Source organism: Xenia sp. Carnegie-2017, unplaced genomic scaffold, assembly GCF_021976095.1.
Source record: "Xenia sp. Carnegie-2017 unplaced genomic scaffold, XeniaSp_v1 HiC_scaffold_16, whole genome shotgun sequence".
NCBI lineage: Eukaryota > Metazoa > Cnidaria > Anthozoa > Malacalcyonacea > Xeniidae > Xenia > Xenia sp. Carnegie-2017.
In genome coordinates this window covers 4,490,182-4,517,622 of record NW_025813469.1, presented here as the reverse complement: position 1 = coordinate 4,517,622, position 27,441 = coordinate 4,490,182, and the positions used below count along the sequence as shown (strand labels likewise).

Here is a 27,441-nt window from a genome sequence, read left to right as displayed (position 1 = left end):
AAGTCTAGTCCATACGGCAATGGAATACCATAAATCTTTTACTATCTTTCGTCCACTTTTACAGAGGATGTCTTTGAACTACCTAAACAACCATAACATACCTTTACTGCATCTTTGAGGGCCGTAGTCTCTTCTCCGTAATTTGCTTGTTTCGCTTGTAATTTTTTTAATTGTTAATAAATAGTTACCAAGTAGCACCACGAAATTCATGGCTATGACATCTCACATGTGGTAATGACTCGTGCGTGGAACGATGAAAGATCTTCGTATCAGTCACGCATGATATGATTTGTGCAATATGCAATTTCTGAGCACAACAATCAACATCCACAACCCACTATCACACAACATGATATTAAAAAATAATTAATAAAAGAACAGTGATAGGGCGTTTATTAGAAAGGGGGCGTTTAACAGAGAATGGTGTCCCATATAAACTCACGGTGAGTGGCATACGTTCATTTTTTGCGTGTTTAATTAAATAATATTTTATTTACTGTGGAGATCTTGGAATACAGTGTGTTTTCCGGTGAAAAGAGTGAATGAAACATGACAAAGATGATTATATGGCAATAAGACTTCACATTGACTGAACGGAGGCTTATTGTATACGCATAAGCTTTAAAATGTAGTTCATTTCGCTACCATCCCAATCCTTCAGACAGCATGTGCAGCTTTGTCTCATTAGCGTAAGAAATATTTTCACATCGATTTCGTTTAGTGATTAGGATTATGACGGTCTTATTTTAACGTTTCATGTATTTAGTCATTCGAGCTCTAAATGAACTCCCTTGGTTTGTAAAAGTTTATAATAATGTAAAACAGTAATATGGTCACCATATCGGCCATCGGTAGGCTTTCATAAAATAGAAACTTCATTTTGATCAAATGAGGCTTTTCATAGTTCAAGCACAATCTTTTCCAACATATGCACTTAATCTCAAAGACAGAATAAACATATGATATTGCAATTTCTTTCTCATTGTGTGCAAATTTGACCACGTGTTAATTTCATCGATATTTGATAAGCTTTTCTGCGCACGTATACCATATGCATGATAAATAGTGTCTTAGCTACACTTCTATTTTGTCAAATTAAGTTCACTTTGTATTGTTTTTATATTTGTCGTTTCATATATGCGTGTTCTATTGACGTTCGAGAAGGGCAAATAGTTTGTTTTTGACGTAAGAGCTTGCACGTCAGGAAGAGCTTAATACGTATGTAAAACTCCATCAAAACAATCTTGTGATCAAAATTTTGTTGTTTGTGCGTGAGAAGATACAAAAACCTTGTGATGGCCCGGGAGGAATGTTTCGTCTCGCCGACTTTACCAGTTCATATGTTGTGTCATTCAACACAATCACTTAATAGCATCTTAACTTGCACTTCAATGTAAATTTAGAACTTTGCTATGATATGAAAATCTATAAATTTTTTTGACAATTTGTCTTTCCAATTCCGTTACTAATATAATTGGTTCATGGCTGAATAAACTTCACCCAAGCTCCTTATAGCAATGTTACATGTTTTGTATTTACCAATAACCTATAGTTCATGCGCTCATATCCTGTTTATCTGGGCGTGTATAAGCAAATCCTAAACAGATGCTTCTGAAGATTTGCATTAATATTGTTCCAGTCAGTAAGCGCTTCAAAAAACTCGCCATAATAATGGGGCTCCTTAAAAAATACAAAATGTCGGCAAAAGAGGCTAAAGAGAAATCCATTTATTTATTGAAATAAGGTGAAGATTAATGGTCAGGACTAAAGTTGTAAATAAAGCTGCAATGACGTAATTTATGAGCACATGTGGTTGCCACCTTGACAACTCGCCAAATAATTAAATTAGATATATATTTACCCGATTCTCATCAAAAATGACATGTTCACATGAAAAGGGTAAGCGGTAAAAGCTCATGTGGGTGAATTGCTTCGAAAAAGTTCGGATGTTTAACATAGCACAAATTTCCGTTAAATCCAATATTTGTAGGAGAGTTTTTTCTACTAATATGGAGGAATATTAGACTTAAGTCTATCACGCTTCTTGCGTCACACTTGTTTTACATGACCGAAAAAAGCAGTTTCTGGAAACAAAAACACAACAAGGCATTTTGATCACATTTTTGCATTTGGAGAGGCCAGTCCTTTTCTTTAGACGCGTTATAGCTACATACATTTCTTGGCTGAAAATATTACGTACAAAACGAAACCAAATGAATTGACATACAATCGCGTTGTTTGTCAATTTATAATTTAAAAAAAAGTAACTAATACAATTTGCTGAAGATAGGCAAAACATTCTAATGAAACAAATATGGCATTCTCATGGGGAATAGGAAATTTAATTATCTCAGTCTTCCTCGAATCGGCTACGCTTACGTCATATTATTGCACATGCCAGATGATTGAAAAAGCTTGTATTGATAACTACGCATTTGCGTCATAATTCTCTTTTTGAATATGATTATTTTTTTCCTTTATTACACGAAAATCCCGACTCAAAACGACCTTTCTTCAGTCTAAAACATCCGAAGCATTCTTTAGCCGATGAACAGTAATAGACAAACAGCCTATAATTGTTTATTCTTTAACCGATTGTTTCGGTTAACTCTATTCATAAGAAATTTATTTAGCAATTCGATGTAATTAATGTGAGCAGATTATTTAGAAAATATCGAACTTGTTGATGTGAATGCATGCTAGAGTCATTGAGCTGTTATGAATTCTATTTTATCTTGAATTATGTCTTTCCTCTAAGCTGATTGGCTGGATGACCCTTCAGTGCTTTCTACATCGTACCAGTCGGCTACGACCGCAGCATTTGTGTTTCATTTTCATTAGCAGTAGGATATTGTCTATTGAAAAATGACCTTGAAGAAATTCAGAATTGAACTGAGACATTTTTTGAGAAAAGTCTTTATTTCCATGGTAATTGTGTGAAAAGAAAGCTTTTTTTAACTCAACATATTCAGCACGTATAATTTTTTATCGATGAGAATTTGACTGATTTTGTACACATATAGTAACTTGGATATAAAAAATTAGAGGAACAATATTAAAAAAGTTTTCTGGTAAAACGCTCTGAAAAATATACATTTCTTCAATGTCTATCAACCAAGGTTATAATTCACAAGCGAATTTTATACATTTTCGGGAAACGTCCTCTTTGTCCGCAGTAATTATATTATATTATGTTATGCAAATATCCTACCAAGCTAAAACACAATAACAATTGTCCACGCAACAATAACGAGAAATGAAATTTATTTGACGCAATCGCTTACGTTAGCTATGTCAGTCATCTTTTTGTTAATTACTTCGTCTCTCACACTTCTCGGATGTTTGCGTCTGGCCAATTTTCCTAGGTAAATGAAAGTTTTAAATGCTTGAAAACAACTTAACAAGTTTGATATGATTTCAATTTGATGTCGTGTCACACAAGACCAGTGTGCTGAACACTTGTCTCAGTAACTGTCTTTTCTTTTAATGTTCTCGCCTAAACTGTAAACACGATATTGCAGCAGCAACATAGCACATATCTACATTACATTAAGGCGGAAGTCAATTATACATCACAATCAACTTAGGATACTTGGGAAAAGAACGGTGGAAAAGAACATTTACGCATATACATGGTGTTCATTTTAAAGTCCGAGGAGTTGCGTAAAAACTAAAGTCATTAGTATTGTCTTTGTATAAATACGTATTTCCATAGCGTTACTTCACGGTGTTCAATGGGCGCTAAACATGGCACCACAACAACTGAAATTGTCAGCAGTGGCGTAGCAGTCTCGATAATCGAGAGGGGGGCAAGCTTTGCCGTATTAAAATTTCTTTGAAATCAAAAAACGTTTTTAATGGGATTATAACATAGCCCACCCAAAAGGAAAATTATCCAGCTGGCTACCCCACTGATTGCAAATATTCTTATTCAAGGACTACTTTCCGGAGAGAAATCGCTCCAAATGTTTTGTAAAGAATTTAAGAAGTTTAAAGAAAATGTCTGAACCTTACAAAAAGCCATAAGAACCGTTATTGCAATTCAATCTCTCGACGGAAGAGTCAATTATGATAGTGATATGTCAAGCTCAGCAGGACATTCGTCGACTGCATAGAAAAACGTTTACAATATCATAGCAGTTGTTGAGTTTTAAGTGTTGATTGTATGGCTTTTAATTACTGTGCAGTCGCCACATAATTTAAAGCAAGCGTAAACAGGCTGTTGTTTACAGTTGATAAATTTAATTTGCGCTTTTATTTTGAATCACTTTAATGATAATGTCTGTCATCTAGGAGTTTTGAAGCTTTCTGCGTTTGTTCTTTCACGAAAAGCTCTTTGTATGATGCGATTAGTCAATGCAACCAATCAGAAGCAAGTTTGAAAATCAGTAATGAATTATTTGAGCATTGCGAGAGTTAATGTTAAACAATCATTTGAATATAACATGTTTTTAAGTGATCAGGAGCACAGCTATAATAACAAGTGGGCCTTTCTCGCTATCAAAACAAGATTGACAGGCAGTCGTGGACCGTGAGCAAAGCACTGCTGTAGCGGGTGACAGGGTTAAAAAGGGTTAAGATATGTTTTGACCTGTTTATTTATCTGAAATGAAAAACCTCTGCACGTGTCTCGACTCTCAAAGCAACAATACCATTAATTATCCTTTGTGTCTTCGGCCAGCGTTTATTTATTGTATTTACTTCGCAGTCTTTGAACTTTGAAGGTGTTCATTTAAATTTGAATGGCGCTTTGAACACCTGATATATGCATACAACCGCGATTACAGAACGTCAATATTTTTAGCAGAGGAACATTTCGCATCGCTCCCAGGCAGAGTCGTTTAAATTGCCTTTCTGGTGCATCAATGAATGAACATAAAGGATTTTACTGATAGGTATTGTGGCATATAAATCATTGACGTTTGTAAAAAAAACCCGCAAATAACATTCACTTATCACATATAAAAACTGGCGACATTAGTTGTAATGTCTTACTTCTAATGTCATAGCTGCCTTGTTGTCATGCCTACGGGTATGTCGTCGTCTCGAGCAATTCAAGTGTAACTGCATTGTTCTGGTCACGTCCTGAGAAGACGAACTACGTCTTTGCAGCTGTGAACGCGATCTACTTCACAACGAACAGTTGTTTATGTCTATATAAGCAAAATTATGAGAAACAGCAGATTTGATCAATATTATTTAAACAGAAAGCGATATATTGCACACACACCACATTTATAGTCTTGTATATTTCCTTATAAATCAACTACATGGAATATTATAAAGAAACGTAGTGGAGGAACTTTCATTTACATTTTCACAATAATCCATGATTCTTTAAAACATTTTTGAAAATGATGCATATCTTCGATGCATCATAAACGTGCGTAATAGCTTTTGTCTATGACGCACGACGGGTGCTTAAGTCTATAAATGCTGCCACACGGATAATGACAAGAAATGCGTCAATGCATACTTGCCAAGACATTGACGTCAAGCGTTCATCCGGCGGGAGCCCTTGAGACAGTTAAAAGTTCAGTTGACATCACTTACGAAGCTTTTGGCTTAGCAGAGACGAATCCAATGGGAAAGAAATTTTGTCTCTATGTATTATTATTATGATTCGATAGCTCAGCTGGATTTGATCGTATTTTGAATTGACTAACAAGAATATTTCGTACAGTTTGGTGAAGAAAAACTTTATTCTGTAATATAATCTAGTGAAAAACTTACTTGTTTCGACTGAACATTTTGGCAATGGATATGGTAATTTATCCAACGTTTGCGCTGCTTTTTGGTGTTTTAGCGATTGTTACTAATGGCTTGTCGTGTTTTGTACTCTATCGTAACATGGCGTTGACATTTGGCAGCCCAATAATATACTATTTCATCACGCTGAATTCAGTGTACTTCTTCAAAGGAATCGTGGCCGTTTGCTGGAGTTTATCGGCGTTGACTCGTTCCCATGATGAAGAACACTTGTACAAAATTGGCCGCAACGCATTCTGGACGACAGCGTTGTCACTATTCCTCTTGCTGCTTGGAATGGCAGCGGAAAGATATATCAATACATGCTGTCTGAAACGACTACAATGGCTGCAAGCGAGAAAAAAGGTTTATACGTATTTCTGTCTAGCTATTGTCGTTTTCTCGCTTATTTGTGGTCTTCTCGTAGCGTTAGAGAACACCGGTTACTATGTGGAGTTTCTCATATGCGTTATAGCCGAGATTGTTTACATTTCAACATTGTTGATCACAAGCCGTGTCTGGCTGAAACAGAGAGCACAGCGGGAAGATACGACAAACCAGGAAGCCATAACACATATCACTGGAAATTTGAAAACGCAGAAGGACTGTCATCGACGGTTGAACTCGATCCTCTATTGCTACGTCATCGCCACACTCATTACAGTTTTACCATTCTTTGTTGCGTTTCAAACAAAGTTAGTTCGTCATTTGTTTAATAAAGACTCTGAAGGCGACAATCACCTGTCTAAGCTATTGGAAGTTTATCCGATGCTTACTTGCCTAAGTTACGGCTTATCACCCATGGTTTACGTCATCGTTTTACCGAAATTTAGGAAAAATGTGAAGTTGCTACTGACATGTCGATTCTACAGCAGTGAAGCGGGAGCTGACGTACCGCTACATGATTCCGAAGAGACAACGTCTTCTGGAGATTTTGTCTAATTTGAAAAAGATATTGAACAGGGAATGAAACGGGACAAAGGGCAAGTACTGGGATCCACAAGAACAACTGCTGTTAGGTACTTCATAACTAAAGCTGGAACTATTGATGAGGATAACTTATGAAATATCTTTAATCTAGAGACCTCAAATATACTCTACAACATAACTGTCTTACACTCAGGTTTATCGCATCACATGCAAGTAATCGCATTTTGGTTTGCCCTAATCTGACCAACAAGTGTTTAATTTACATGACATCCGTTTATGTGGAAAACGGTATTTTTGAAAACAGGATTTTGAACATGATTAATTTTGCATGTGATATTCTACTTTTTCATGTTTTCTATAGCCTTTCAATGAGTTTAGTTTGGCATTTCAAAAGTCCACCGTCGTGCAAAAACTAACACCAACATTGTGTTTATAGCGTTTGATACAATAACACGAATCATATTTTCTTTTGAGTTAGGACATGAAAAACATTTTCATTACAATGAACCAATGCTGTGCCCCCAACAAATCACACGTGGTTTTATATATACCCTATATCATGGAATCATGCCGGCTCGCAATTCTGTAAAATTGAGCAATATTAACATAAAGTAGTAAAATGTATTTATAGTTGGTATAAATTAAGGAAGGTGGCAAACATGAGTTTGGAAGAATTCTGGACATAAACGGAAGCACATGATGGACCCACGTATTTCTCCAAAATAGTGTTGTAAAGTAGGAATTGAAATTATTTATTTTGTAAATATCAGAGACACTTGAAGTGTGTGACTTTGCTATTGTGCGATAAATTATGTCAATAATAAAATAGAATAAATGATCACATGATAATATTGATTGTTTCGTGCAGCAATGCAACAGTGGCATGTAGTATGATTAGTCTCGAAAGATCCTTCGATGATATTAACGAGATAATGACATTAAAGGGCGCAAATGCTACGGTCGAGTTCATGTAATCGTTTTTTCCTCACTTTTTGAGAAAACCTTATCGTCGTTTTCATTTGAGACAGCCATAGTAGTACCGTTCTGTATACAAATTAGCAACAACTAAGAAGATAGTAAAGCGCCATATTGTTTTTATTGTTGTGAAATTAAAAATTGTCGTCGAATAGCATTCGTGAACTCGATGACTTGTCTGAGTTGGCACTTCATATAATGTTAAAAGGCTTTTGCAAGCTCCCAAGCCTAAATAAGAGCTGCAATGTTTTCAGACCATGGAGAGCTTGAAAAATTGAATTTTAAGCATGGTGTAAAAGAATAAACCTCGTTCATTGTGAGAGCAACCCTCGTATGGTCAAACATGATTGATTGTCACGTCGACGTCATAGTCTTGTATAGCTACAATTATATCAATAGAATATTACAGTATCACAAAATGAAACTTTGGCTACATCATGGTATGCAAATGATTTTATTCGTGTCTGTTTCGCTTCAGTCGACAAGTGTAGTTTCAAAAGTCTTGCTAATCATGCTAGAGCCCCAGGAAGTTTATTAACCAAGAAGTTTTCATAACTTTACGGCCATATGAAGGTATGAAAGAAACTTTTTCGCTTAAATTTATGTTATCTTTCTAAATCTTTCGAGTTCCACCAGCAGTTTTTCACTGCATAGTTTAATGAATTATTGACCACTGTATTAATATAGCTACGTTTGAATTAAAGCTGTTACAGTAGCGTATGCTTGTATATTATATCTCGCTGGAATGTAAAGTCTTCAATCAGCAGAAGAATAACTTTTCTATAATAAAAATCATTGCATTATTTCTTATCACTATTATTTTTTTCGTCATATTCACTTTCGATGTAAAGGGAAATTTTCTTTTTATATAACTTACGAAGTCAATCTTAAGATGTAAATAAGCGTGTTGTATTGGCCCCTTTTAATGTGAGACTTCTCTAGGCGTTTTAATTCCCGATTGACAAAGAATATTCCAAATCAACCATATGTGTAAGAGCAGTGCAAAACTTTTTATTATACAATTGTTTATGTCAATTATAAAAAATGACATACTAGCACAGCCATGTGTATTCATGCGGTGCATGCGTTTGGCGTTTACTGACAGCAGACAGAAAATATTTCTTACTAAGGAGATCACCCTATGATTCTTAAACACACATTACACTTGTCTTGAATTTTCTCTAATAAAATTTGCAGCTGTGAATACTGAATATCATTTGGCAGCAAAACATGATGAACGTCATGAGTCATTTATTGCCAATTGTTTCCAGTCTTTGACGTGCAGAGGAAATTGAAAATCCATAATCCACGTTGACTTATAACTGCAAAAGAAAATCGTAATGACCCTTCAAACGTTAACTGCTTATGCCACTTTTCGCTAAACAAGTAAACGGCAGCAGGCAGGGTTTGATATTTTCTTTTTTTGAAGACTGAAGCTGATCAAGCAAAATCTTTTGGCCACAAAGGAAAAAAATTTACTCCCAATGAATATGTAGTAGAAACAGTCATTTAGTTCGAAAATACTTCAGTGAATCGCTGATTGTGTTGGATTTCCCTACATAGTGCATAAACCCTATTAAAAATCTTTTGTAATTGAGCTCGCCGTGTCTCTCAGTAGTTTATCCCCCTCACAAAGAAACCTTTACTCTGTACATGCAATAAATTTTGTTCGTTTTCATTTGTCCACCCCCCGGAAAGTTTGCTGACGTACATTAGTGATGATTGCTGCTAAGTCCTTATTGATCACCTTAAATTCAAAATGTCTTCTCTAAAATAAACGCTGTCTGACGTATTTGTATAATTTTTGAAACAAGGCTTAACCTTTCTGTCTGACACATTTCAAAAGTTAGGTCATCGGGCTAATGCATAGTGGAACAGCTTTCCTCACAGGGTATTAAATGTAATTCAGAAAGATCTCGACAAAGAAATTCACCACATTGCAAATCGCTGCTCAAACGAGTTTGAGCTCTGATACAAGCTAAAAGAAGTAGAACATAATCGCCATAACTTCACCGAGAAATCTTCTCTTAGTTACCTAAATCTGATCTCTATAAGTCTTGAGTTTTTGGTGTTAAAAATTAGAGATTAATAGGATTGAGACATGTGATAGTGTACAAATATATTATTTAAAATGAGTGGATGACCTTGGCAATGAGACGTACTGTTAGGTTAGCATGTGTTTTTCTAATACGTATAATGCTGTTTGTGTTATCTTTTATCTCACCACAATCTTGTTTTATTCACTTAAGCCAAAAATCATGTTTTATCCAACTAAGCAATAAATATCAACAACGTCAAGAAATGTTGTGAATCTCGTTAACCAAATGGGTAACAAAACATCACTTTCATATTTCACACCATGGCAAAATGAATATAATGACACGTCATATAATACACAAAAAAGCGTTTAATGTTTTTTCAACTGAACTTTACCAAGTGAGATATTTGTAATTTATTTGTGTGGATTTTGTCTTTGTACTTTGTAGACGAAAAGGGAACCAGGTGTCATTGTTTGACTCATTACGATTAATGCTAGGAGTCATCAAGAGTAAACAATCAACCCGGCTATTAAGCTCATAAAGAAAATATGCAGTTCGGTAGTTTGTTTAATCCCCAGTGCCATCATACATGCATCATGCATGAGAGTTTTAAAAGGTTATCAAAACCACTTCTGATTCTTCAAGATTATTGCTGGGATTAATTTTGATTTCTATGAGATAAGTACAAATATTAATAGTAGTTCAAAACACATTTTTTTATTTTGGTAAGGATGTTCAGGACTCCAAAGTATTTTTAACTGAAAAAGGTGTGAGGACTGTTTGGACCATTGTTAAAAATTTGACACCCAAGTCTGTCGTTTTCTGTTTACTCTCTTTAGATATTAAATGTTGGGACCAAAGTGTCAATAGCGTGGCGCAAATTTATTTCCTAAAATACCTTTATACTGAACAATAAATCTTTTAAATGAATCAAATTTCCAAGCAAGACAAAAACATCCTTACCTAGCAATTGTAAGATTGTATACCAGTTTGACATTTTGGCAGATCTGCCACCCCGTACTCTGATACTTTTGTCGCCGTCAGTTCTCAGCTTGCCCTTTTGCTGGTTTACAATGCGCCCATCGTTGCTGATCGATGAATCATTATTATAAACCATAGGAACAAATACGAGAATTTGTACATGCGACCTTCTTTTATGCAAAGACGAAATAATTTAATTGAGTCGCATAGGAATCGATATATGTCCTTATATTCTCAATTGACTTGTGTTTCCGAAAGATAAAAAAAAGAATTAAACTTGCGAAGAAATTAGCGCTTACTTTTGATCGAAGTAATTCATGTTCACTTCACTTAATATAAGCTTCACTGGACCAGAAGTCGGCCATTTTAAAATAAACAACCAAATAATTTGATTCGTTGTTTGATATTATTTTACTTGTTTATTCTTTGCTTCTTGTTTATTCTTGCTTCACTGGACCGGAAGTCAGCCATCTTGAAGTAAAAAACCGAATAATTATATTCGTTGTTTGACATTGTTTTACTTGTTTATTCTTTATTGTAACCTATTCCCACAAACTGTTTTTTCTATAAATCGAATAGTGCTGCTACGAATTGTGGAGAAAGAAATTGCACTCTAGAAGCCATATACCTTAAGTTAAATGAAGTAAGAGAGATCTTACGTTTACAGTGAATAAGTCAGCCGTAGTCATTTGTCGTTGTATTCATTCCGAATGTTTGATCAGGGCGAAAGAGTAGCTTTTAATTTTTCTTGCTTGTGGGCCTCTGTCAAAACTTGTATTTAATTCTTCTATTTAATTTCAAACAAAAGGAGCATCAAAGTGGGAGTGGGGGGACTTTAGAAATTATGAGAACTAATCATTGGTTTCTTAAGGGGGAGAGGAGGGAGCACTCTTAAAGAAAAGTGGAAGGAGCTTAGCCCTCTCTTCTCCCCCCCGCCCCTCCGACGCCCCAGACCCAATTAACAATAAGGCCTGAATTTATTAAGGTCTAAGACTCATTAAAAGAAGCATATACATCACTTTAATTTGCGTAAATTATACAACATACCATTAACTAACTTTCATGCACGGGTTTTTGTTCACGTATAATCCTATACAATTAACACCAATTATATAATTTTATTTGCCATGTAACAGAAAATTTTAAAAGATACTAAAAGATACTCAATTCGAAACAAGGAACAGATCACAGTCAAATCAACCTATATAACCAAAGTTCGTGTTCATTGGGATGATCATTCCTTGTTCGCATTTTTGATGGAGGTTATTGTAATTCTTTTTTCCACAGCAAAACATTCCATCACGTATATGGTTGAGAGTTTTAGCACAGCAAACAAAATGTTGATTATCGTAGGCAACTGGTCCACAGCAAGAATTGCGAACAGATCCAGACACCTTTGGTAAAATGTTTCCATCACAACAGAGTTGATGATCCTCACTGTAGAGTTTGTCTACACAGCATAAGGAACCGACGTCATACGGCTTTCCTCCACATAAAGATCGACGATGTCTTACTCTTGCCGCATCATTTCCTTCAGCTATAATACACACTAAAACAAAAAACAGTTTTGTATAGTTTGTAGCTCTAAAATCAAACCAAGAGAATAAGTACTGAAATGTATGTGTTTAATACTTTACCAGTTCATGTACGAAAACATACAAAAATGGTCTGGACTCTGGATAGTGTTTTCTTACAAAAAAAAACACGCTGTGACTTATGCGGTTGCAGTGCTGTCTTTGTGTTTTGACCGTTGTGGTATTAACGAGTGGTTTTGACCATTGTGTTTTGACATTTGGCTCTAACCGTTATGTTTCGGCCCTTATGTTTTCACAGTTGGTTTCAACCGTTATGTTTTGACAGAAGTCTTAACCCATGTGTTACTTTAACCCTGACGTCATTCTGTCGATCATGCAATACGTGAGGTATAATGCATTCATGTGTAAATGGAGAATGTAGCTTAGTGGCTCGGATATAAAGGCAACCGCGCTTTTCATTTTCAGGATATATTTATATAGTGCATCAGTTTGCATTATGTAAATATATGGTCACCGCTCGGAGTCGAGCTTGGATTCAGCCTTGGACTTAAAGTAAATAGGGACCCATTGCGTGCATGCGGGTAGCCTTTCAAGTGTGTGGTCATTGCACAAAATCAACCAGATTCATCATAGTAATATTGCACCATTTCAACATTACCAGTATAAAACATGAAAAAATATTAGGAGATTTTAAAATGTACTTTGTGCTCATTGTACTCGCTGTCAGTGATTGTCCAACCATTTTTGCACTTGCCGAACGCCCTTGCTAAAATTTCTAGTAACACGACTCTTCTCGAAATATTTAATGTAAGCCCTTTAGATTTCTCACAGGCTTTAACAACAAATCATCATCGTTTTTACAACAAACCATTTTTAGATTATAAGTACTTGATTCTCTCAACTTGATTGTCTTTCAAAAGCGTTTCTGACGTATATGAGAATAGCAAAAAGTCGTTTTGTTTAATCGACCGATGAATTAACAAACAAATACGACTTGAATTGACTTACATAAAATACAGCAGAGTGGTTTGTTGTTTCTTTTGCAATGAAACTTTTAAATGAGAAGCTGGAACTGGTATAATATTTTGACATTTTTAGTTTAGACAACATTTACAAATTTTCAGAGAAGCTATGTAAAGAGAACGGAATTGTTCGCCCAACCGATCAATCGAGCACATGCTATTTCCGTATATTAACATGATAGCAGACATTGGCAATATCATACAAGTGTATGTTTGGGCTGTATTGTTTTGTAGCTCATATTTTTTAAATTCTTGATAAAACATATTCGTAAGATTGAGCTTCAACGATTATGTGTCGAAGGAAGGCAATTCCTCATCATGCAAGTGTTTCATTGTCTTTCCTTATTGCGCAGAGCAATTTTCTATGCAGTAAACTTTCGATCGCAATTAATAATGCTCTAATATGGAAGTTGATTCAGTTCAAGTCCGAGTTAGAGTCCGAAATCAACTCCAAGCTTAAGCCGAACTCGAGTCCTTCGCTCGGTATTTACGTAGTCTCAGATTTTCCCATTAACGGATTTGCATTGCGAGAAGTGGTATTGTGTCTTAACTCGAGAAATAACGCTGAACAGAGAAATCAAAAGTGTGTGTTACATTGACAGCTGTTTGTCCTTACAACCGATAACGTTCATGGTTGCGAGTGAAACAGGTCATTTTTCACGGCGCTTAAAGCATGGCAGTTAAAATTGCTTATAGCAGAAACTATGAAGCAACACGAGAAATATTCGCCAGGAATGTTAGCTGCCGCGAGCAGTAACTATGAGAGTAACGCAGTAACTCTCACAGAGTATGAACGGGGTTCTAATCACGTTTGATTACAGATCTTCTCCATAAAAGGCACTTATGACCAAATGCGGAACACAAAGCTTCCCTTCTGACATTGCATGCATGGATGTTTTTCTCATTTCATCGAACAACTTTGGCAAAAACAGCTCATTGCTAACAACGGAGCAATATTCTTTGTTGAAGCTAGGATAATCACCGTTTGTCGATAATTTTTACAATTTTCTCATTCGAAACATGAGATTATACTTACAGTGCTTTAAACTTGACCGTTTACTCATGACATTGTGTGCAGTCACTGATATTCTATCAACTCGACTGCAGGGTCACGTGACTATGTGAAACGTTCTATTGCCTTTATTGTTATATTTAGAGATGGTAGAAAGTTCATGGTAAAAACATACGACACGACACTGTTTTATCAAGAAAATTAACCTAAACACGTTCTTCAGAAACGAATTTCTTTTGTCATTATGTATTAGGAATCTGTTTTATCTTGTTTTAGCATTTACTAAGAACTACAACTATCTTACCGAATATTGCAATTATGCCAAGTGCGTTCAGCAACAACATCTTCATATTGCTCTCTGTGGAATAGTGCGTCTATTTATTTGAGCTTGATCGTTCTTCTCTGGTACCTTACTTCTTACTGATCAGGACCATCACATTCGTCAGTTTATATTGCAGTTGAATTCCTGCCAAACTCCCAATGCGTCTGGGATAGGTCCAAAAGGTCAAGTGAGGACGCTTGGATTGGATTACTTCGATGATCAATATCACAATGATGATGTGTGACATGAATATTACATTCATTAATATGTGAAAATACCATAGCATCGCTTGGTGTTATTTTACTGCCCTGCCCTCATGTGTCAGCAAAACCATTGACATATCTTCAAATGAGTTGCAGGATATTTTCTTGCTCTTTTTACAATGAATGCTACAAATGAGATTTCTTGTATTCTGCTGATGCTTTTGGAATAAATTTCTACATATGTTGTGTTTGGTATACGAATGTCATTGAGCAATGAACGGTTGAAGCTGATTTTTTCCTCAAACTAATCGTATTTTCTCTTAAACTTTTGGAAGCATTCCAAGTATCAAATGCCACGTTAGATAAACGAAATTTAAAATAGCCATAACATTGCTATCACACGAGGACATGACGCAAATGACGGTTGATTATGACGTTTTATAGTACACAAGTATCTTAATGATTTGCTTTCTTTAGCCATCGGTGCATTAATGAAAACATTGACTGTTTAACTTGTTTGAATTTTACGAGAAAGCTGTTTATGATTGAAACCTATCACATTGTCATTGCGTTACAGCAACATCTCTGTGAATTAAACAGTTAAATCCCAGATGCAATGCAGGCAAAGCAATAATTTGCAATTGCGACATCCTCAGCAACAGACAATCAGTATCGCAATACCTAGAAGCCGAGAAGATAATGCTTACCGTGATTTTCTATCCTGTTTCATGTTTTACCAGCGTTTTCATGCTTGGATATCTTCGACATGCACGATTTGTTTCAAAATGTCATTAGAATAAATAAGTTATATTATTAGAACTTATCGCATTGTTGTCATCTTTCAGCAAAATCACAAACATATATCTTCGAAAATTGTAGCAGGAAATTTTACTGCTCATTTATCATGTGTATGCATGTTTAAATCTCCAATACTTTTTTCTGTAATGAACAATGTTGTTGAAGGCTGAATTGACGTTGACTTCTGTCTTAACCAACTAGCCAAGCGTACTCACTTGAGTGATTTAATATTGAAACAATACCAATATAACAAGATTTAGTTTATATTTTATAATCATTTTCATATTTTGCTTTCTTCTAGCACGAGTCCATATCGCATGATTTGCTTGAATTGCGCTTGTAATTTTTGAATGTTATGTCGCAATAATGTCGTTGAACGTTGAATTTGAGTTGAACTTTGTTCGTAAGATAGTTCAACCAAGCGTGCTCAATAACTCAACCGTGGTCACTTGAACTTTAGGAAGTATCACAAGTGCAGTGTGAGGTGAGACTGTAAGCTATGCGAAAATCATAACCGCACATCCTTCCTCAATCAACTGAGAGATACACTAGCTATCACAAGAAGAGATGATGCTTGGTTATCATGTCTTTTAAAAACATTTCTGACGTTAAAACCGCACATCCTACCCAATCCTCGGTCGTCAGTGTATCTCATGAGGAGAAAACGCAAACAGTCAACTGTTGATTATCATGGCTCATATTTCAAAAGTATTTCCTTTTTACTTTCATTTTGTAAGATTTTTCTGAACTGTACGAGTATACTTATTTTGTGCATGTTATATTATGAACAGTGTCGTTGAACGTTGAATTAGTGTTCATCTTTGTTTGTAAAATAATGCAACCAAGCGAACTCAACCGTGCTCACTTAAACTTTCGGAAGTATCCCAAATGTACTGGTGAAGCTGCTGTGAGCAATGGCCATACGAAAATTAAAACCGCGCATCATTCCCAATTCTCAGTATCAGGCTATTAGCACACTACCAATGTATCATACGAGAAGATGACGCAAACAGTTAACTGTTCATTGTTATGCATCGCCCATATTTTAAAATGAACAGTGTCGTTGAACGTTGAATTAGTGTTCATCTTTGTTTGTAAAATAATGCAACCAAGCGAACTCAACCGTGCTCACTTAAACTTTCGGAAGTATCCCAAATGTACTGGTGAAGCTGCTGTGAGCAATGGCCATACGAAAATTAAAACCGCGCATCATTCCCAATACTCAGTATCAGGCTATTAGCACACTACCAATGTATCATACGAGAAGATGACGCAAACAGTTAACTGTTCATTATTATGCATCGCCCATATTTTAAAAGTATTTTCCTTTTTCACTTTCTTCGACCATCACTTAATTTTATAAGATTTGCTTGAATCGCACGAGTATAATTATTTTGTGCATGTTGTATTATGAATAATGTCGTTGAACGTTGAATCAGAGTTGATCTTTTCTGGTAAAATAATGCCACCAAGCGTGCTTAATCATTCAACCGTGCTCACTTAAACTTTTGTCATCCCAAGTATCCCAAATGCACTGCGAGGCTGTGAGTAATAGCCACGCAAAAATGAAAACTGCGCATCATTATCAATCCTCAGCATTAGGCAATCAGCACAGTATCAGAGTGTACAGTGTATCATAAGAGAAAATGAGGCGAGCAATTAACAATCGATTATCATGCATAGTTAATATTTCAAAAGTATTGAGCTCTTTCACTTTCTTCGTCTGTCAAAATTATCATTTGCATCTGCAAGATTTGTTTGAAGTGCACGAGTATAATTATTTCGCGCAAGTTGAAAGACTGAAAGATTTGCTGTCTACCTGTTTACAAATGATTTAAGGCGAAAACAAAAAGCTCGAAATATACTAGTAATGCAACAATGGAATATTTCGACAGATTATACTTAGTGTTGCAGTTAAAATTTAGAAAATTAAATCTACAAGAGGATACTTGACAAATATATATTAGTGATATCGATATAATTGGATTTCTATGATGCTATTTCGTCTTTGAGTTTTCAACCCATCGTTTATAAGCGAGAGTACAAGCGAGCAATACGCTTGAGTTTGGCTGTTTGTGATATCGTGAAATGCCTCACTTCTGGTAGCCTCTTCATAAATTAATATAAGCAGTCTGTAAGAACTTGTTGATTAGGACAGGCTTAGATTTTCCATATACTATCATAAACGATGCGAAAAAGCTTTGAGAAAATGCGTTGAATTCAATTCCCTTCGGAATTTGGATAAATATCAACAGGCCTAAATATCATTTCCTACCACGCCATTTCATTTAGATATCTATTCGTGCGGGAAATTTGCCAGACGAAAAGCGAATATTACAAGTGAATGTGACAGCCAAAATTAAATTTTTAATATAACATTACCAAAGATGTGGTATAAGTGTTTTTCTGCACAACCGACGAAACGTCTCCTTGGATGATTCGAAACTAGCATGCACCATATATCGCTTAGCCTAATTGATATTTTAATATGTCAGTGCGTACGTCTTCGACTCGACTCGAGGCACCGAAGATCGAGTCACCCGAGGTGTCGTTTGTTATGTCATTTATAAATACCTTGTTATTAATACCTAGACAACTTGCTTGTTGAAGCCATTAATGTAACTAATATAAGAATCTCATTAGTAAAGACTATAGACGTCATTAATAAAAAAAATACTCCGCAATTCGTTGCAATGGCTCTCAATACAAATTTTATGTTTGGACTGTCGCTTATATATGTAAAAATTTTCATTGCTTTGTGAGTCAGTTATCTTCAGCTAATTCAATTGAGGAAGTATTCAGTAAGTTTAGAGTAACTTTTGTCTAATGTGAGCAAAACATCTGTTTGAAGTCAGCTTACATTTGAATAATAAATTTTTGTTTGGGCTTGTGCAGCGGTAATAAGGGTGATTGGGGAAGGGGTTGTGCTGTTATTTATTTTGAGGAGAACGATGAACGCCTTGTAAGGAGAACTAGAGTGAATATATACGAGAATGCTCATTTGCTGCGTATTCATAGTGCAGATTAATAATACATTTGAAAGAGTAAGGTCCACAGTCAAATTAATTAAAGTATCAGATTTTGAGTACACATTGCTGAAGACAGTGTTGTGTTTGTTAATCAGCAAAAACCTTCAATGTAAATGTTTCTGTATTGTTGGAAATACTGACATGTACCTTAAAATTTGTTTGAATGATTTGTAGTTCTACATATAATACATATAAATAATATTATTATTAGGGTTTGCAAAGCAAAGTGTTTATTGTTGTCCGTTGTCGAGTCTTAGTATAAGTGCTTGCGTGCGACAACAGAAAGCGCCCGGAAATAAATGCGATCACGCGCGACACCATATGTCTTCGCTGACAGATAAAAACATTGTAATATTGACAAATATAACAAATATACGTATGAACCAACTGCTTGGCACCAAAAAGCGTTAACAAAATGCAGCATTATTACAAAAGGTTCTGCCAATGAAGTTTCCCCCGCTGATTAGCATTGTCTATTTTAAAGTGCTAAGAATCATAACAAAGCATTGAAACACCTCTTTAATCGAGAAATATGTTTAAAAATTTCACCTTACATTTATAATACAGCACTTCCTGATTTTGAATATTAATATAAAAGTGTAGTTTGCTCAATTCATGCGTTTACGTTTCAAGACATTCGGTAAAGAAATGATTCTGGTTAAATGCTACTGGGAAGGCAGCAGACTGCCCCTCCCCCATTACTTACATGCCTGTGCCTGTTAAAAACAACATCAATGAGCAAGCAAATGGTCTTCTATTAATATTAGTGACTAGTGACAAGTGAGTAAAACCTTTTCTAGAATAACCTAATCAAGTCACACATGATTTTGTTCAGACATCATTCAGCGCGGCCAGATCAAGAGTTGGTAATTTTTTTTTACCAGATCCGCTATGGTGCGCTTAAGCAGCTCCACCAGCTTTACATAAGTCCACCATTTAAAACAGGGGGGAGCAATCAGCGCAGATCAACGCATTTTTGATAATAAATTACTCATATATGCTCACACAGGCAACGTCGTATTTAATACACAAGCAAGCAAAGTAACTGAAATAAAGGTTCATCATTGGGCGGTCCAGATGCATGTTTGTCATATATTTTAACTTTTGCTGTAAACTAATGATAATGAAATCAGGCTACTCGCTGATAAAAGTTTCAATTAAATTTTGAAAATGATTTTAAAGCTAATATAAGGGAGTTTCTTTCAAACTGATAGATACGCAAGACAACGATAATTGAACTTGATGCTTCCACCTCTACTCGTTTTTTTCATTTCGTGATATGTCTATCAAATTTCACTAAGTAACAAAGTGGAAAAGACATTTTCGATTCTGTGCCCTACTGTTTGTTTTTCTCACTACTATTTTGAAAAAGCATAAATTCTGATAATTTTTGTCTTCAAATGCAAATCCTTACGCCCTATATTCTCCCATGATAGCCACTCGGGCTCAATCTTCGAGGAGGAGATCAAGAGATAGTCTGTGTTCTAGCTAACACATTACATCAATTATATCAAGCAAGTAGAATAACCAACTTATTTGGTTAAAAATAACTATTTCTATTGAGAATAGTCATATAACTAAATATAACAAGGCACTTACGTAAGAGAGAAAGAGGAGCGGACCTGTCTCTTATCAGGGTAAGGACGTGAAGACTGCTGCACTAAAAATACTGTTGTCACAAAAATGACGTAAAATCTTTCCTAGTGTCTAATTGAGAAATTTGTAAGTTAATTGACTTGGAAAAATAGCGTAAAGTTTTCCTATAAAAATAAAGGGGCAGCTTGCGAACGAAAGAGCACGTACGATAAACTAATTTACGTCCATTAATCAAGACTGTCACGTGTACGAGTGTTTTTATTGAATGAACGCTTATTTGCAGATATTAAGATTTCTATCATTGATATCAAATCTCATAAATAAATTTTAATTTAAAGCTTTTGTAATTTTTTTTTCACTATAAAAGTCAAAAATTCATTTCATAAATTCAAACGAAAACCATTTATTCTTATACATTGTCATTAACGAATCAATGCTTGTTTTTTTTTCATGAAAATAATAACATCTGTAATGAGTGTAATACATCGGAAGATAAAGTCATTCAAATTAGCTTAACCCCACCAAGGAGCTTTTTTGGGCACGATATTTCCGTTTCTGCAGGTATGGGTTCGCAAGTTGTAGTTTTGTTTTCCACAGCAAAATGTGCCATTTTTTGAGTCAAGGATATTACCAGCGCAGCAGACGTGTGTCAGTTGGTAATTTTTTTTCCCACAGCAGGACCAACCATAATTTATGTCATTGAGATTATTTTCACAACAAACGCTATCAAAAAAATTATATGCACGAGTTCCACAGCATCGATGGAGAAATGAAAACCCGGATGGACGAGTTACAACTTTTCTATTACAGCACATATGTGTGTTATGATTATAAGTTGATGGTCCACAACATCGAGAGTTGGCAGAACGGACTGAAATTACTTCATCACAGCAAATGTGAGTTTTATCGTTGTAATTAAGGCGCCCACAACAAGAAGAGTCTTTAGTACGGCTCAAAATTACTCCATCACAGCAAATATGGGTATTTTTGTTGTAAGTCAAACGTCCACAACAAGAAAAAGCGGCTGTTTGATTTGCCGTCAGGCTATAAATGTTTTCATCACAACAAACTTGAGTTTCGTACTCGTAGACACGACTTCCACAGCAACGCGTGCTAGTCTGATTAGGATGAAGCATTCTGTTACAGCAAACATCTGTAGTTGAATTATAGTTACGATTTCCACAGCAAGAAAGCCCATACTTCCTGTCATTAATGCTTCCAGCGCAGCAAACACTGATGCTAGAGTCATAGTTACGATTTCCACAGCAGGCAGTTCCATCTTCCTTACAATTAATGTTACTATCACAGCAGATTTGGGTACTGGAGTCATATGATCTTCCTCCACATAAAGACCGATGATTTCTTACTTTTCCCACTTCTGTCAATTCAGCTTTGGTACTTACTGAGAACAAAAAATACATAAAAAAAATTCAAAACCGACTGAACCTTGTTTCAGTTAGAAAAAACAAAATAAATTTCTTGTAATGTTAAAGGTTTTCTCACACTTTGAATACTAGTATCTGCTATAAAGTCTCCAAATTTTAGCCATTTTAATTTAAAACAGTCCAACCTTCTCATATTTCTATATGCCCACAATCCATAAAGTCGGGAGCACTCCTTCTCCTAACCTCGACTTAATTTTTCTTTTTTAAAAGTGCATTACAACGTCAGCTATTTTGAAGCATTTATTTTTCATGTCTTGCCAATGGGAATTGGAAATGTGTAGTGCGTAAAAAACGCTTGGTCAAAAGATTTTCTAGAATAAGTTTCCAGCAGAAAATGTAAATAAGGTTTCCGACAAAAAAGACGAATTTATCTCTGTCCGTGTGGAAAGAATTAGCAAATCTTCACATAAGGAATGAGGAATAGTGTGATTGATGACGAAAAGTTTAATTTGAATTTTTAGCTCATTCTAAAATCAATCTCATTGATTGTTCCTGTCGCAAAAATTAGTGTGCTTAATTTCGAAAGAATAACAAAAGATGATCAATCACAACGGTCTATAGATTCGAAGACTTGTGAAGCTGCCAAATTGTTTACAAACTTACAAATTCCTCTGAGAAGAAATAACGTAACATCAAAACTTTATCAACGAATTAACAGTCTTCGCAAAACTATTTGCATTAACTTCATTTTGGATAATATTTGTTGGGAACACTATAGAAGCTAAGTTGATGGCTCGTCCCAGTTCTCTACATTATTACATTATATATTATGCTCCTTGACTGGTAAAATGATTTGTGCCACGAGCTTTGAAATAGTTTTTAAAATTTGAAAAGGTTAATGACGAGTAATGACTCTTTTCAATGTTAGTTTTTTTCGGTTTTTCTTGAACCAAACCAAAGGGCCACAACTTGTATTTATAAGAGGAATGGAGATATTCCTATTATAGATACGGTTAATTCTAAATGGTTGAAACGTACACATACGTATTCATATAATAAGCTATAGCTACAATGTAGCTAACTCTAGGTAGAGCATCCATCTGTTCTCATGATAGGGCCACTTAGCCTAAACCTTGGCAACTTGCACAGTTTTGCTGAAATCGTTGTTGTTTTTAACCGCCGCTGATTGACTGATTAACTGTTTTCATACATATATAGCTACTCTCTTCTGTTTTAGCCATTCACTCTACTTCTGTGTTAAACTATAGACGATTTTCTTCACATACTAGTTTTGTTATTGTGAATGGCTAAAACAGAACAGTTGGTAATATCGCTCTCACGTGAAACTTGAAAATGATACTCACTGTTTTTCACATGACAATTTACATATCTCGGTTTACATTGCCGTCCAGTTTACGTTAAAAGAAATACTTAATAATGTACCCTCTAGTGGAATATTTACGCAAATATTTTGGTCGGACTTACGTGTAAAACATGCAGTTGTGCTTTTCTATGATCAAGCCATTACGTACATCGTTCAATTGGATTTTTACGCAAGTTTCACTTTCGAAATGTGGTAATGACAGTGATGAGTTTCGCCCGAGACATGTAGGATTGAACAACTTAGTACTACAGAATACATTTATGAACAAAACTTACCAAATGCAATAGCATAGACTGAGCACATCAACACCAGTTTCATCTTAAGTTCATGCATGATTTTTATTGCTTCTCAAGCTCAAGTCGATGCAATCACTCACCGCAGTGTTCCTGTAAACGTCAATGGCTGTATATGCATGACTATTTATACCATGAACGGAGGAAATGACGTTAAATTCAACACCACTTTCATACCATTATCATGTTTCAAAAAGAATACGTACAAAACTAGATAGTACATGAGAGGAATATAGGAGACAGCTTAAACTGCTTTGGCAAATGAGAAGTCAACGTTTCATTATTTACAATTAAACATAGGGAGCAAAACGTTAATTTTCACACTACACGGTTTAAACCTGTAGGCTAACATACACAAATTAACGCAGAACGTAAAAGTTATTCCATGAATACAAACTTGGTCTGGTCTGGTCTGGTCTGCCAAACGTAAGCATCGCTGTAGTGGAAGTGCGCAAATAGCAATGTTTGAGGGACTATACTTGTATAAGTATGAGAGGTATCTTATCTGAAGAAATATTGGTATTAAAAACGCAGTGTGACCACTATCTTCCCAATTTATTATCAAAAATGCTTTGATCCGCGCAGAATATCCTCCCCCTCCCCATTGCAAATGTTGCGAATATTTAATCAGGTGGGGCTGTCTAAGCTCTCCAGAGCGGATCTGGTAATAAAAATTAGCAAGTCTGGTCACACTGGATGGATGACAAAACAAACATTGATTCCATAGCAAATGATTCATAAATCTACGAGGAGTCTTAAAACCATGAAGATATTTCAGACTTTCAAAGAGCCACGCCAAATAACCACACACATTTTTTAAAACACGGTGAGTATTAGCATTCTTGAGTGTAAGCCTGGTTGCATGAAGAAACCGCTAGTTATTGTGTCATTGAAATAAACTCTCACTCGATGGTAATTTTCAAAGCTTTTGTAATTTCACTACTAAAATATAACATTTCTTTGTAAACTTGAAGCAAACGTTTTTATTGAAAAAGTGTTTCATGATCGAAGAGATCGATGCTTTTGTCAGTTTTATGAAAATGGCAATGGCCAACTAAAACGAAAGTCGTAGAAATTAGCTTAACCACTCCAAAAATCTCGGGGGGTCACGACACCATTCTTACACTCATGGGTATGAATGTCGAAGTTTATCTTTCCACAACAAGACAAGCCATTATTTATATCAAGTATATTACCAGCGCAGCAGACGTGCTTGCTGAAATGGTAATTCTTTTTTCCACAGCATAAAATCGGACCATTTCTGTCATTTACACTTTTTCCGCAACAAGAACTCAGGAAGAAATTGTATGCACGAGTTCCACAGCATTGATGGTGATACGGCGATCCGCTAGGGCGAGTTGCTATTTTTCCATCACAGCACATATGGGTGACATGGTTAAAGGTGGATGATCCACAACAACGAGAGTCAACAGAACGGATTAAAATATTTCCATCACAGCACATATGGGTTTTATCGTTGTATGTTGAACGCCCGCAACAAGAGGCGCCGGCTGTTTCGTTTGCTGTCAGACCATAAATGTTTCCATCACAACAAACTTCATCTTGGTAATCATACACGCGAGTTCCACAGCAACGCATTTCAGTCTTGTTAGGATGCAGGATACCGTTACAACAAACATGTGTGATTGAGTTATAGTTGCGATTTCCACAGCAATAAAGCCCATGCTTTCTGTCATTAATGCTTCCAGCGCAGCAAACACTGGTGCTAAAATTGTAATTACGATTTCCGCAGCAGGCAGTCCCATCTTCTCTGCAATTGATGTTCCCATCACAGCAAACTTGGCTACTGGAGTCGTATAGCTCTCCTCCACATAAAGACCGACGATTTCTCAATTTTCCCAAAGGCCCAGGAAGCAATTGAGCTTTGGCGCTTGCTAAGAAAAAATGTTCGCAAATAAAAATTCCAAGCAAAATGTTAGACAAAGCAGTTGTAAACTTGAATTCTATTAGTTCATGAAATCATTTAAAACAATATGTTAGTAGTAATATTTAGTCCCGGGCACCTGTTTCTTCTGCAGAACATCCCACCATAAAATATATCTTACTCGATTGCATTCAACTTGGCAATCAAATTACATACTAAATGTGTCATCGCCCCAAAATTTTAGCACTCACACGTCTGCTCATAACTTCACTGAAAGTAACACATACACAACATTCACGTACACCATTATCATCTAATCTAATCTAATCTAATCCAATCTAATCTAATCTAACCTATTGCGTAGAGTAGAATTTTTTAATTTTTCTAAAAGCTAATGAAAATAACAACTAATCACAGGAGTCTACGACGGTAATTTGATAGTTATTTCTGAAATAAAGATTTTTTATATCTTGATTGTGAGAAAGTGTTGCATTAGTCACAAGATTTCCTTGGATATGTTGATTGACATGTTAATATTTTAAACACATTCTGACACATTGCCAAGTAAAATCGTACATGGCCTGCCATACGAAGAAATGGGTTGATTTGAAAAGTCCAATCTAGGATCATAATTCTTTAACTCCTTTTATAATAGAAATAATCAATTAATAAATTTAATTCTTAATATGAGACTAATTCTGATATTTTAGTGGTTGTGGTCTACGAGATGTCATATTTAGGGGCTGATTAGATGAGCCCGGGTAGCCGAGATTCAGCCGAGCGTTAAATGATTTTGGCAAATGAAACGATTCAATACTTATGATCAGATAAATTTTCTTGAGCAATTTTACATTATTCTGGTTTAATAATTATACGCCAAACATTTAAAATAAAAACCAATTCGGCCTAATTTGAGAATTACAACGGGAATGACTTGTGGCGTTTAACAAACATTTTAAGCTTGAAGTTTTTCCCCCTTTTAATGCCTCGAAATCATTTCGCGCTTCATTGAATTTCAGTAAGCCTAAATCGTGTAAACAGCCCCTTAGAAGGTACAGAGCTAGCACCCATTAAAATGTCTAAACGTGCGTAAGTGCATGTCAAAGACATTAGGTACTGCATCATCTGCCAATTCAGAAGATTGGATTGTGTCCAGAATGGTAAACTTAAACTAAGCCTTGACTCATACGTTGTATAAATATGATTTATTACTGTTGATAAAGACGACTGACGATTGGGTCATTTCTCGTTATTCCATAATATTTTTCTCTTACTATGAATCGTCAATCATTATTTTATAGTTGAAAACTCAACGATTTTCTTTTTGTCTAATGAGACGCTAATCCGCATTTAGCGAAATCGTTTCATGTTGCTACAACTACAAACCGACAATCATACCACCCATACTATGATTTAGCAACGGTTTAGTTGCTTTTCAATTTCGTTGGGAAAAATACTTGATAATCAATCTTCATCCAGAAAATTTACGTTTTTTTATCATCTGAATAAAGAGAAAAACATACAACTCCATCGAGTTTTCTTCGATCAAGCAAAAAACCTCTAGCAATCGGATTTTCGGTCTGTTCTACTTTATGAAGAACTTGTGATGACAGACAGCAACAGTTTATAAAGCAAAAATGTAAGTCTTCGAATCAGATAGTTGCACAAATTTTTGAGCCCCTAAAAGGAATGTCGACATGCAATTGATAAGTTCGTCTTTGAACACATGGTTGAACATTACAAACCTGCATTTCGGTTTCAAATGAGTTGGCGTCAATCAACCGTTATTTTGGAGGAGGGGCATATTAATATAATTTTACTTTCAAAAGAAATCAATCTGGCATAGCACAAAATATGAATATAGCCCCTTTGTTTAACATTCCATTGACAACCGTGTTCAAATGATAGTGAAGTGGAAAAGTTGGCCCCAGACGTACGATATGTAAACTAATGAACAACCTAAGCAAAAATACAAGAAGTACAGCATACATACATAAACAAATCTTACCGAATGCAGTGACAAGGACGGCGCACATAAGGATCAGTTTCATCTTCAGTGAATGATATTGCTATCTATTGTCTCTTGAGCTCACGCCGAATCCAACGCTCTTGGTCTGCAGTTTTGCAGCGAATGTCAACGACCTGTACAGGCAAAGTTTTTGAGCAATTATAGCCGGATATAACGTCAAATTCAATATCAGTTACATACAACAGTCTTCTTTTAAAATTCCTACCAATTAACCAGGGAGGGCACGCATGGATTACAAGGACATATCGCACTCGTACACAAGCAGAACCGTCAAT

At 35.6% G+C, this 27,441-nt stretch overlaps 3 protein-coding genes and 2 long non-coding RNA genes across 7 annotated transcripts; all 5 read right to left on the bottom strand.

Moving 5' to 3' along the window:
* Positions 1-2,539: 2,539 nt before the first annotated feature.
* Positions 2,540-5,307, bottom strand: LOC124437127. Of its 3 annotated transcripts, none has more exons than XR_006945587.1 (3): positions 4,996-5,307; positions 3,285-3,361; positions 2,540-2,870 (listed from the first exon to the last, which is right to left on the bottom strand). It is a non-coding gene; the product is annotated as an uncharacterized LOC124437127 (long non-coding RNA). The 3 variants fall into 3 exon arrangements; XR_006945588.1 differs by having other exon boundaries at positions 2,540-2,855; XR_006945589.1 differs by lacking the exon at positions 2,540-2,870 and having other exon boundaries at positions 3,248-3,361; positions 4,996-5,153; positions 5,231-5,298.
* Positions 5,308-8,091: 2,784 nt separating this feature from the next.
* On the bottom strand, positions 8,092-10,827 carry LOC124437129. Its single transcript, XR_006945590.1, has 2 exons — positions 10,656-10,827; positions 8,092-8,975 (listed from the first exon to the last, which is right to left on the bottom strand). It is a non-coding gene; the product is annotated as an uncharacterized LOC124437129 (long non-coding RNA).
* An 843-nt stretch (positions 10,828-11,670) lies between these two features.
* On the bottom strand, positions 11,671-14,705 carry LOC124437126 (galaxin-2-like). The gene is made up of 2 exons (XM_046987141.1): positions 14,547-14,705; positions 11,671-12,222 (listed from the first exon to the last, which is right to left on the bottom strand). Exons 1-2 carry the CDS (start codon positions 14,590-14,592, stop codon positions 11,870-11,872), a joined length of 399 nt encoding a protein of 132 aa, XP_046843097.1. The 5' UTR covers positions 14,593-14,705; the 3' UTR covers positions 11,671-11,869.
* Positions 14,706-20,430: 5,725 nt separating this feature from the next.
* On the bottom strand, positions 20,431-23,347 carry LOC124437124 (galaxin-like). Its single transcript, XM_046987139.1, has 2 exons — positions 23,235-23,347; positions 20,431-21,592 (listed from the first exon to the last, which is right to left on the bottom strand). The coding sequence occupies exons 1-2, from the start codon at positions 23,290-23,292 to the stop codon at positions 20,703-20,705; spliced, it is 948 nt and encodes a 315-aa protein (XP_046843095.1). The 5' UTR covers positions 23,293-23,347; the 3' UTR covers positions 20,431-20,702.
* An 818-nt stretch (positions 23,348-24,165) lies between these two features.
* Positions 24,166-27,203, bottom strand: LOC124437125 (galaxin-like). Its single transcript, XM_046987140.1, has 2 exons — positions 27,146-27,203; positions 24,166-25,147 (listed from the first exon to the last, which is right to left on the bottom strand). The coding sequence occupies exons 1-2, from the start codon at positions 27,186-27,188 to the stop codon at positions 24,333-24,335; spliced, it is 858 nt and encodes a 285-aa protein (XP_046843096.1). The 5' UTR covers positions 27,189-27,203; the 3' UTR covers positions 24,166-24,332.
* Between the last annotated feature and the right edge of the window lie 238 nt (positions 27,204-27,441).

What these genes read in the sequence shown, in the direction of transcription:
- LOC124437124 (XM_046987139.1), bottom strand. Translation starts at nt 23,292, where the DNA reads ATGCATGAACTTAAGATGAAACTGGTGTTGATGTGCTCAGTCTATGCT. An exon ending in AGTCTATGCTATTGCATTTG is followed by an intron (nt 21,593 to 23,234) that starts GTAAGTTTTGTT and finishes TTTTGTTCTCAG; the next exon opens with TAAGTACCAAAGCTGAATTG.
- LOC124437126 (XM_046987141.1), bottom strand. Translation starts at nt 14,592, where the DNA reads ATGAAGATGTTGTTGCTGAACGCACTTGGCATAATTGCAATATTCG. An exon ending in TGGCATAATTGCAATATTCG is followed by an intron (nt 12,223 to 14,546) that starts GTAAGATAGTTG and finishes TTTTTGTTTTAG; the next exon opens with TGTGTATTATAGCTGAAGGA.
- LOC124437125 (XM_046987140.1), bottom strand. Translation starts at nt 27,188, where the DNA reads ATGAAACTGATCCTTATGTGCGCCGTCCTTGTCACTGCATTCG. An exon ending in CGTCCTTGTCACTGCATTCG is followed by an intron (nt 25,148 to 27,145) that starts GTAAGATTTGTT and finishes ATTTTTTCTTAG; the next exon opens with CAAGCGCCAAAGCTCAATTG.